The sequence below is a fragment of the Pinus tabuliformis genome, chromosome Q (genome assembly GCF_031772625.1).
Source record: "Pinus tabuliformis cultivar Carrire ecotype Pingquan chromosome Q, CPIR1, whole genome shotgun sequence".
NCBI lineage: Eukaryota > Viridiplantae > Streptophyta > Pinopsida > Pinales > Pinaceae > Pinus > Pinus tabuliformis.
In genome coordinates, this window is record NC_142296.1 from 774,904,440 (window position 1) to 774,916,694 (window position 12,255).

Here is a 12,255-nt window from a genome sequence, read left to right on the forward strand (position 1 = left end):
CAATCCAAAATCCTACATCAAGCATGCAGCAGATCTATATCACATAATTAAGTGAAAAGCGACAGATATATATTGCATAATTAAGTGAAAAGCCTTTGGAAGAATGTCCCAAAATGGTTTAAGATCATCAATTGCATTTTACATCCTTCGCACGGAATGGAGTGAAAATATTGCGAGTCCCGGAAACGTAAGTGATCAAGCAACCTTTTACCTCAATTCAACACCGGCAAACCGTAATCGTTATCAACCAACTCTATTAGCCATTGCTAATTATACCCGAACGGTACTTTTAATCGGTTATTTGATCTTTATAAGCTTGTTTTAAGTCGTGAGAGTGCCTTTCATCATCAAGCTCTAACATTGAAAATAACGTGGAAAACTATATCATTAATTCAAATCACGAAGACTAGAGTACTTGCAAATATAGTCAATTTAGTTAAGAGGCTAACTACACTGTCAGCACATTCCAAACCTATCCATCCATTTATCAGTTTGGATAAAATTGGGATAAAAATTAGAAGTTATAACTACAATGCAAGTCCGCCATCATAAATCTTTCTATTCATTGAAAAACTGTTGATCATTATATCTGTATACGTAACATTGATTAAAGCATCCTACCAGTAACACGACCAGATATGTAGCTAGATCTGTTTAAGCACAGATAACTACAATGCAAGCCCACCATAATTAACTTGAAATTCTACTAAAATGCAAGTCCATCATCATAAATCTTTCTATTCCTTGGAAAAACAGTTGATCGGTATTATCTGCATATGTAACATTAAATGCATCCTACCAGTACCAGGACCAGATATGCAGCCAGATCTGTAAAAGCACAAAAAAAACTGAACTATGGGTATGGGGATACAGCAACTTTCATTTGTAATGGAGATCACCAGCATGTGAGTATTGGTTGCAGTCGACACAGGCATGTCCCGTGCAAGATACACATAACCCATGCAAAAACAACTATGCTCGTCTCTGCAACATTTGCCATGACAAGAAATATTTTATTCTGCTTCAGATTTAAAACCTCAACTCAAACCTCCCACCCAATTAAGGTATCGCAATATCCTTTTGTACTGAATTGATGTGAAACAAACCATGTTTTATGCCAGCAAATTCCTTCCCGACTAAAAGATGATAGGTGAAGAGTGCATTCAATTCTGCTTACCCACGAGCCCACATTCCAAAGATTTTCCAAATCCAAGGCATTCGCTTAATTTATTCCTTATACCCCAATTTATCTATCTGTTGTTGGTCCATCTTCATACGTAAGTGCTACACTAATAATCCGATTCATAGGTATTAAAGACAAGAAGAAAACGCAACCAGAGAAACACAATCACTGTAATAGTAATTCAATTGGTAAAATATAATTCTTCAAACCAATAATCAATAATAAGACGGCATCTCAAGAATACCCGCACAGGTACATTTAAATAGAAGGTTTTAATTTGCCTGTCTTCACATATAAAGATAATGGCAAATGCGACAGAGAATCACAGAATTATTTCAGATTGCTTAGTAAACAATGGCATGGATATCACTATACCTGCCTCTAAAACATATATGCATCAAGGATATAGATATATTTTCTAGAAATATTTCTAAAAGAAAAGAAATCAACGGGTGGAGAGTTGCCCAAGATTCAGCAGTCCAGACATATCAGTGTATTACTATTTTGGACCAATATCTTTCAGGGAACAAATCTGCTCCTCTCCCATTGCAGACATAACAGTTACAACAAGGTCTTTCCCCTCGTCAAATCCAGCCTTGATCTGAAAGTAAAAATAGAAGCATATAGAAATAAGTCAAACGAAGCAAATAGAAATAAGCTAAATTAATATTAAAGAGAAAACGGTAAATTGCACATTGACAAAAAAAATAGGCAGTTGAACTCGTTACCTGGGCCAACAGCTGCTCATCAGTAGGCAGCTTGAGATCATCCTTGGTCTGCCCAGATTCGGTCAGCAGGCTAACCTGCACATTAGTTAATATAAACATTATCAGTCAACTAGCAACCATTTCAAAGTAGCACAAGGAAACATATAGAAACCACAAAAATAACATAAGGTGATAGAAACTAACATAAACAATACATGGCAGCCAAAATCTTTATGTGATGTGTCTTGTGCATCTGATCAGACAGCAACATACTTGTTCCTAATTGGAGAAAACAGATAACAATTCCTTTCAAAGCTCAATTGCACATAAAAAGGGGAAGAATGCCTCCATATGAATTAAAGGGAACGTACATGTTCCTAGCTAGAGAAAAAAGATTGCAATTCCCTTCAAAGCTCAATTGCACAAAAAAAATAGCATTAACACCCATTGCCAACCCCAATCTACGTATCCTTCATGCGTTTACAACACCCTCGATCCCAAGTGCATCCATGCATTCACAAAGAAATGGGAAACTGCAGTTTCTACTAGCTTGTTAAGTCGATACACAAGTTATCAAGAGTCCAGACTACAATGCTCCAGAGAAATAACACCATCGGCAAAAAGATCTCAAACGTAGTGAGTATCCAGGTCAATGCGTTTGGTTTCAGATTGATACACTGGATTATATGCAAGCAGAATGGCACTCTGATTGTCACATCTTAACTCTAGCTAATTTCTGAACCAGATTTATCATGCACGGGGAATCAAATCCATCAAATCCTTCTAGATGCAAACCTTTCCTCAAATTATTAATCCAAAGTTATTAAATTTAATAATATTAATATTATAATATATTAATATTAATATTAAATTTAATAACATTAGTATTATTATTTTAATATTAATATTAGATCTAATGATGTTTTTTACATGGCATCGTAACAAAATTTATAATAAAATGACATCAAATTAGTATTTTCAAATATTACAACTGACTTGGAAATATTTAGACTTTAAATATTTTAATATATCCATAGGATATGGTTTTTCTTTTTAAAGATTCATTTTACAAATATTTAATTAAAAGAAATATTAAAAGATTTTGGAGCATGAATTTCATTCTGTGTTGAATTGTATTGTAGTTTTTTCTCTATATGATTATTTTCATCTTTGTTTGGGCAGACAAATGTTTTATTATTATTATTATTTTATTGGAGACTTGACATACTTACACATCTCCTCATACCGGGTTTTAGAATGCACCTCTTGGCGCAACCAGGACAAGCTCGGAAAGAACATGCCACAACCAAACTGCTTCTTTAGCTTCCCTGTTCTCTGCTTCACAAGAAGAAAGAGAAATAGTTCTAAAATTCTTACTGGATCATGAAATCAGACCTGAATCAAGCTGAAAGATGTAACCTGCAGTAGGCTATCAAGACTGGATATTCTACATCTTTTACCATTCCTGGTTGCCCATCACGAGAATCGGGCCTAGGAATCTTCACATAAACACCTCAAATCCCCTTACTGCGACCAGATAGTGCAAAGTTATCCGATATTTGTAATGCCATTGATCCAAAATTATTTATGCCAGATTTGAGGCCAATAATACCAGTTCAACTCTTGTTATTTTGAGCATTCAAAAAAGGGTCAATTCATCATGTCTTTAGGCTACTTTACAAATTACACCTCACATTGACCACACTTTGTCTTTGGTGCCAATGGGAACAGTGCCCTCACAGAACATAGAAAAGGCTTTACAATGACCACAGACCAGACTTATAACTTCAAAAACTACATAGAAGTCAAATGTTAACTGTAAGCAGTCATTTACTTCATCTACTCCATCTTCTCCCTTCTCTCCTGCACCATATTACTCCTCTCTTTTGGTGCCAATCGGAACAGTACCCTCACCGAAACATAGGAAAGGCTTTACATTGACCACAGATCTCACTATAACTTCTAAACTACACAAGTCAAATGTTAACTTTAGGCAGATCGAATTTAATTTGACTACTCTTCTCCTCTGCCCTACACTTCATAATTTCCTCCCCCTCTCCTATCAATCTTTCCCTGGACCCTTCCTTTCTGCAAGCACCCTCCACCAATTCCCCCATCCTAATCACACCCACAACCCTTCATTCCCCCATCTAATCACATCCTTAACACCCCCACTCACACTTATTCATCCCATCCCCCTGCATTTTCCTCCAAAATTGCACCTGCTCACACTCAGGCCAGGGTTACCACTCATAAAGCAACAAGCTCCATCTGCTGGAACCTCAAATGGGGGTTACCACGCAAAAACACCCTAACAAAGGGGGGACTGATTCCATTAGCTATCCAACAGTAGATAAAAACATAGAATGAATATTCACTGGAACGGCAACCAACAGGTGACAATTTTGGTTTAGTCAGCACGTTAACTCTCCACACTGATCAACTCCTATTAGCTGCCCAGGTCCATAGTTTTGCTAAATTGCTGGAACAACTGTAGAAAGAAATGCTTATTCTCTCAAAAAGAGCTTTCAAGATTGAATTGGAAAATTTATCACTCAAGAAATTGCTGAACAACAACAAAGCACCGGAAGCTCTTCATCCCCCAACCTTGCACACACAGATTCTTGTTCTTCAAAACAAGCACGAAGAGATCCAAACTAAACAGACTACCCTTTAAACAAGAGAGACAAACAGATAACTCATTGGCACAAATGGTTCATGGAGGGGCAGTGCTCCACCCCTTCTTGAGGCAGTGGTACAGGCTAAATTCATTGAGGAAAATGCTAGGCAGGCAAGGGAACTAAACCTGAAAGTGAGAGGGCTCCATGTACTTCACCCATCTCGAAACCCCATGGAGGATTTAAATATATTTCTCAGACACCCTTGACCTCCTAGATGTGACCTTTGATAGGGCTTGGGCTTGGATCTGACTCCATTCTCTTTCTTCAATTCAAGTTTTGTGGATGATTGACTCAAGCCCTCAGAGCAAAACAGAAGTTGTTCTCTTCCCATCAAGATCTTCCTAGAGCTTAAACACTCCAGGGATCTAGTTATGGCAGCACGGCATGCAAGGAAATGGGCAGTCTTTGGGAATCTCAAGCTAGTGTTTCAAGACTGCTTCACTACAAGTTGGGAACCCCAATGCAGACTTTCCAAATGATGGGCTTGGTACGACAGGCCTGGTTGGGAGGATACGAGACAAGGAGAACTGGATTGGTTGTCGAAACAATATTGGATCCTTTTGGTCATCACTAAGCATAATTCATCCTCTTTGTCACTGATACCCATGCAAGTCCTATCAAGCCACTCCCAAATATTGTTGGTTACAACTTACCACTGGTTCTCAACTTGCAAACAAGAGACTAGATGTTCAAGTGGGGTAGCTTGTTTGCTCAGGAACTCCCTTTGAAGGGGTGATTAGAAGCATCAAAACACCAAAACCCGCAAGTGTTAATAAACGGAAGCATCAAAAAGTCTAACAAGATCATGCAGATTTGGATTAGATCCTTTGCTCACCTTTCCAAAGAAATCTACATAGTCATTTGGTACTTCCCCCAACCTCCTCATTGTTTGCTATCCCAGTGATTCAATTAGGGAAGCCTCCCTACACTTGTATGCAATATTCAAAAATTTGGGAGGTCATCCTTCTGGGTGACTTCAACCTCGCACTAGACTCTAGAGGTCTCCAAATCCCTCTCCACAACCGCTCAGAGGATAAATTTTGCACTGAAGTAATGGATCTACAGTCAATGGGATGGGACTTCACAGCTGTAATCTGGAATCAAAATTCTCAGTTGGTAACTATTAAGTCAACTTGTTTTAAAATTCAGTTGATATCAGTTCAGTCAATTTGCATTATGCTGTCTAATGGTTTCTGTACCAAATTCTTTCACAACTATTCTCATTGCCAGACTTGGCCTGTTTAACATTACTAAATTTTGCCAATAACATCTAAACTCGTTAATTGAAGGGCATATTAAATATTTATGGACAGACAAATTGGATCTTCACTTTTAAATTTTAATGATTTGCAGCATTCCTGCTGTTTGCTCAAAGCACAAAAATCATCCATCTTAGGAAATTTGTCACTGCTAAGTTTCAAGTTCTCAACAATGTTTCCCATTTCCACTATCAGCCTCTTAATGAATCGGGGCTCCACGATTACAGTAAAATCGTACAATTTCTTCTAGGGGAGGACTATCATGTTTTATCTTGACCCCCATCTTCTTTGGGGAGATCTATTCTTAGCTGACCTCCTTGGCCTCCACTTCATAACGGTTTCTGTACCAAATTCATTCATAGCTATTCTCACCGCCAGGCTTAGCCTGTTTAGCATTACTGAATTTTGCCAATAAAATCTAAACTCATTAATTGAAGGGCACGTTCATAGACAGACACATTGTTTTTTCAGTTTCAATGTTTTGAAGTGTTCCTGCTGTTGTGCTCAAAGCACACAAACCATCCATCTGGGGCAATTTTTCACCGGTAAGTTTCACGTTTTCCACAATGCTTCCCATTTCGATTATCAGCCTCTTAATGAATCAGGGCTCTACAAATACACAGTAAAATTGTACAATTTCTTTTAGGGGAGCACTATCATGTTGTCTTGACCCCCATCTTCTTTGGTAAGATATTTTCTTAACTGAACTCCTTGGCCTCCAATTCCATTTAGAAGTTTATTCATTTTAGTTGGTCCGTTGAACACTCACGTGGTTTCAACATGCCAAAATTCTTCAACTTCATTCACTTTTTTTAATGCCAACTTTGGTCGGTTTCAAATGCCAAACTAGTTTCTTATAACTTAAATATCTAACACCTTGCTCCTAGGATGTTTGTGTATCCTACCCCCTCCATTTATATACCCAGATAAATATAAGAACGCAATACTTCTCAGATACATCTTTGACACTTCATATAACCATATGCATAAAGTGTTACAGCAGGGATCTGTATGGGACCTATAAATGTCCCATACAGAAATTTCATTTTCTGCTATTGGGGTGTAGCAATTTCCTGCTGTGCAAAAAATCCTTATAAGCCACACTGTGTGCTATGGCTAAATCTAGGATGCTCTTCGCAAATTTAAAGCAAGGGACATTTATTTTCTGACGTGAGAGGATGCCACTGCGCTACATCTAGAATAAAAGTCAGGCCAGCACACCAAACCTTAAGCTCAAGCATAGATGTTGATAAGCAGATACAGAGGGTATCAATAAAGTTGTATGTGCATATTGCATGCATGGTAGTCGAAAGGGTTAGCTCAACCGGTTGTCACCAATGTTATTGGGGTTTTGATTAATTCCAAGCGAAGAATTGCCCTGTTCGAATCCCCCCAGAAATGTGAGAAAGCATCCCTTGGATTTCTCCACAAGATATTCCTTGGACAAATTATATAGCCTGCATGGTGACTAGCTGTCACCAATGCAAATTTGGTCATTTTACGCAGTTTGTCTGGCATTCATGGAAAAGAAAGACTGCTGCAACTGGAGCATAAAAATGTAGAGCTATAATCAAAAAACAACATCTTTAGACAGTGCTTACCCTAAAGGCTAAGACGCATATAAATTTTCACAAAATATAACCTTTACTAGGATCCTTTTCAAAAAATTGCTAATTGGAGATGGCTGCCTTCAAGCAAACAGGCAGATTTTTCTCCATGTGAGAAACATACTTGTTTAGTCCCAGAACTGTTATGCACATTGTCATTTTCAGTGTAGGCTATTATAGTTTGTAGATGCATTTTTAACATTTCTCCAGTTGACTTGCCTCCGTGTTGTGTAATACAGCTTTTCTTAGGGGAAAAAATTGGGGACACGTTTAACTTAATTAACATTTAGTATCAAATAGGCAACAATTGACCTCCTTACATGGTCATTGGGAGTATTACTATCGGCAAATCAAGAATGAAAACATCAAGATGAAAACATGTTGTCAAACAATTGGGAAAACATTTCAAGAAAGAAATATCTATGGATATCTATGTAATGACCAGGAATGAGGGGTGGAGGCAGGTTAGGATAATAGTAGAGAAGAGGCGATAGATTGATAGACAGGAAGTGCATCTAATGATCTTTTCAGATCACTCGGAATTTTTTTCAGCAACCATCTAGCTTTAAACACTTCAATGTCTGCCAATATCGAACTTATTGAATTAATAATTACTTCCATATGTACAAAAGCCAACCTAGAGATGTACAAAAGATAACCTAGTAAAGTAAGTTAAAATCTTCTGTTTGATTTGAATGGAAAACAGTATGCAAACAAAACTAGTGCAAAATTGATGTTTCAAAGAAACTTACAAAACCATCCTCAGAAATATCGATTAGCTGATAATCAGTACGAGTAACATGAGGGACCTGCAAAATCAAAAAAGGAATAGTTACTGGTCTATTCCCATCTGCCAGTCCATATTGATTATAGAAAATTTGCCTAACTCATACAGGCAGAGTATAAATATATTATGTATTTCTACCCGGGCAATCCTGTCTGGAACTAAGGGCAAGATATAATGATTTTCTTCTGCATAAGTAGATAATGGTTGGCATTATCTTAAAAGATAAAGAATATCATCTTCCAAACACATATATCAGCATAGAAAATGCAGGCTCCAAAAACCAAACTGTGCAAATATAACCAGTGACATCAACGTATCTAATTGTCCTGTCTGCTACTAGTTTTTAACAACAAATGGCTTCTTGTCTCGAGTCTCGACCAAGAAATAATAAATAAGTAAAGACCACTTACATCGCAGTTGTGTGAAGATGGCACAATATCTTCCAGTTTTTTACCACTGAAAATGTCAATTCCTACAAAGTGGCACTTAGCATGGCCATGCTTTCCAGTCTTTGAAGTAGATACTTCAACCACCTAAACACAACAAGCAGCTTTATAAGAATAGTGTTTATAACCCTTAATCAAGCTTAAAGAATAACTGATCAGTGTTTGGTGTATTTTGGCATCCTATGCATTCACAGAGTCTAGTTTGATATCCGCTTAACATTGCATCTTAAGTTCACATGTGTATTTTAATTACCACAAATAAACTGATGAAAACTCCAACTATCGAACCACGATAGCCTTCAAAAAGACAATAAATCTATAGAAACACAGAAATATCACAACATGCTGCATCCCATCAAACAAAGCAACCGTTGAGCAAGAGAAGAAAATTAGACACACAAAATGGTTGAATTGCATGCAAATAATGTTAAGGCTGATAGATACTATAATATCAGAATAAGCCTGAGACTATCAGGCCCACTGTCAACGTAACAAAGTTAAAAATTGTACACAAAACACACATTACTAACACTACTAAATGTGCGCAAGCACTGTATACCAATCTAAATTGCCGAATATGGAAATTGTGCATATGCAGATCCAGTTAAAACAGAAACGAATGGCAGGCCCTTTTAGAATGTCAAAGAACTACCCTCTAAGAATTACCCACATATAACATAAATACTATAGATACAATCATTCCCAATCTTCAGCTTTGGCTGAGCACACGGAGAAATCCAAACACCATGTCTGTATTAAAGATATTGAGGATTCCAGAGTCATTTCTAGGGTTGATCATTTCCACCATAGGAAGCTTACGAAGATGATCAAAAATGAAAGGCATGCTAGAAATCTCGATAGAGACGATGGTGGGAAATTGAGTAAGAGTTGGATTCCAGCCCTCTCCTTATGATCCTCTTGTCTCTGTCCTCCTTGTCCCTCCTCCCCCACCCTTTTCTTATTATCATTATATTAATTATAATATTCCTCTAGCTCCTAAGTTCTTTATTTTAAGAATGTCCCCTCCCCTCCTTTTCCTCATATATTGATAGCATATATTATCCCTTATCTTAATTCATTATAGGACCCTATTTTAGCATAATTAATTTATTCTATTGAACTCCTAATTTCTTCGTTAGCATATAATAATTTAATTCTATCTCTTATTCTCCGCATGAACATATAATATTTTAAATCTTAACTCCTCTTTACCTTATTCTGTATCATATATAATATTTTAGATCTAAACCTCATTAGTATTTAATATTTTCATAATCTCCTAACAACTGTTGTTAGTGATGTTTTATTCTTAACCTTCTCCTTAGTTTTTGGAGTATTCTTAATTTATAACCAATTTATAATAATGAATCATTCCTATCCCTTTTAGAATATTTTGATTCCCACTCTTAACCTCTCTTAACCTTATAACCTAATTACTAATTTAATATTAACAACTTATTCCTATTAATTATCAGAACAACTAATATAATTAAAATATTAAAATACTTAATAATTTTTTAACTAAAACTAGTTTACCAAATACTTTTTAGATTTTCCATTTACCTATTTAACTAATTTTCAACAGCTAGTTTTTTCAATGATTGACCTTGGGCTATGATGCATCCCTGCTATTTAATCCTTAAACATCAACCAAATCTTCATAATGTAAAGAACCTTTTCTATTGAGCATCTTAATAATGTAAAGAACCTTTTCTATTGAGCAGTCATTCTCTCGACACCCTCAGGACCAAATTCTATGAACCACATAAAAGTATAAAAAATAAAAAATAAAAAATAAAAAGAAAAAAGACAACCGCAACACCAGTTAGAAGAAAAGAACTAGACTACCAACAGTGCAGACCCAATCATAAGTTTTTCTGCACAAAAAATTGTGCTTTAATCTGAAACAAACGGCATAGCCTAAAACAAGAGACCTTACTTAAGGCAGAGGACCCTCGATTACAGGAAGTAGCACAAAACATGAAATGACAAAGCGCAATAACCATCATATTGTCATATATAAAAGATTGCCACAGCTCGAAAACAGAGAACTTAAGGCATGGAAAACTTGGTTACATAGGTTTTATAAAACAAAAAAGCTATTACAAAGATGTGTCAAAACAGATAAATTTTGAAACAGATAGCAGCCCTGGAAGGATCACATATAACAACTAAACAACCTACATAACGCGAAATTGTTTCTAATACCGCATCATAAATTCACACAGAGGAAGAAACCTTTAAACATATCATTAGAGACTGCATTCAAGAAGCTATTGATATGCTTCATCCTAACAGAGTCTGGTTGGGGCTATACATGTACTCTCTCTCACTCTCACACACACGGCTAGATAAACTGTCAGGAGAGAAAACCTTCTCTGCCGCAACATATTTGCAAAGAACTCATACCATCTAAGCTAAAACGATAACATTCACTGTGTAGATTGGTTTTATCATCGTAGATTACATTACAAAGAAAAAGAACAAAGTTTTCCGAATAGCGACAGCCAGGGTGAATTCTTACCCTAAGGCCGCCAAACTAAATCTTTTCAACAACACAGGCAGGCAATAATGTCCTATATCATTGGTACATCCACCGATTGGGGCTTCTGCTGATTTCGATCGGTTACTTCAGGGGAAATCCCCAAATCAGCAGAAATCCCCATGACTTGACATTGACACTCAAGCCTCCCTATCACGTAAACATTATGCAAACCCTTGAATGTCAATTTATCAATAAACCCATCATTAAAATAAGCTGGAGAATATCGAACGGGTTACCTTGCAGGGCCTGGCCTTGATGACGATGTAACCGTTCTTTCGGATGGTACCGGCCTGCTGAGGGAATGTTTTGGAGGCTCCTGCATCGGCCTTGGACTCGAACTGGTGATCATCGTCCGACATTGTTCACCTTCCTCTTGACAATAACAACACACCCAATTCTCACCCAAAACCAGGCCAGACCAGACGCCAACTGCCACACCACGAACAAAGATACAGACTCTCCTGCCCTTTACAATTAAGCAATCGCGCTGGAATCTTCAAACCCTACCTTCCAAACCCTCGCAGGTTCGAACTCAGGGACTAGGCAGCCAACTGGATCTGAACACGTGGGCGGATAGATTATAGCTATGGGTGGTGGTGTTCTTAATTTTTATAGGTAATAGTAGCGTCAAAACGAAGCCCCCTTTAAAAAGATTCTAATCCACCACCCCCATAAAAAGATAAGATTTTATTCCATTTTACCTTTTTATTGAAGATGCTGCTAAAAGGATAACCCTCGCCTTATTTGTTTTCATTTTTATAACATTTTCCACTCAATTGGGCCTAGAAATCTCCATAACTTCAGGGTTATTGGGTGGTTGGACCTTCCCTTTAATGTAAATTTTCTTTATCTCGCTTTCAATAGAATATATCTATTTATCTTAACAGTGTATATACCATTATTCTTTACCGGTACAATATAAATGCTAATAGATTCCAATATCACATTGATAACCAAATTTAGAAATTAAAAAACCACCCTTTTTCCAAATAAAAATTATTTAGAATATCATGTTGTATATAGATAAGTGAATCGAAGCT

At 36.9% G+C, this 12,255-nt stretch overlaps 1 protein-coding gene across 1 annotated transcript; it reads right to left on the reverse strand.

The window, feature by feature from the left end:
• Positions 1-1,372: 1,372 nt before the first annotated feature.
• On the reverse strand, positions 1,373-11,786 carry LOC149221780 (eukaryotic translation initiation factor 5A). The gene is made up of 5 exons (XM_089385242.1): positions 11,452-11,786; positions 8,635-8,757; positions 8,190-8,246; positions 1,912-1,986; positions 1,373-1,784 (listed from the first exon to the last, which is right to left on the reverse strand). Exons 1-5 carry the CDS (start codon positions 11,572-11,574, stop codon positions 1,683-1,685), a joined length of 480 nt encoding a protein of 159 aa, XP_089241368.1. The 5' UTR covers positions 11,575-11,786; the 3' UTR covers positions 1,373-1,682.
• Positions 11,787-12,255: the final 469 nt, after the last annotated feature.

What these genes read in the sequence shown, in the direction of transcription:
- LOC149221780 (XM_089385242.1), bottom strand. Translation starts at nt 11,574, where the DNA reads ATGTCGGACGATGATCACCAGTTCGAGTCCAAGGCCGATGCAGGAGCC. An exon ending in CATCTTCACACAACTGCGAT is followed by an intron (nt 8,247 to 8,634) that starts GTAAGTGGTCTT and finishes TTGATTTTGCAG; the next exon opens with GTCCCTCATGTTACTCGTAC. An exon ending in ATATTTCTGAGGATGGTTTT is followed by an intron (nt 1,987 to 8,189) that starts GTAAGTTTCTTT and finishes ACTAATGTGCAG; the next exon opens with GTTAGCCTGCTGACCGAATC.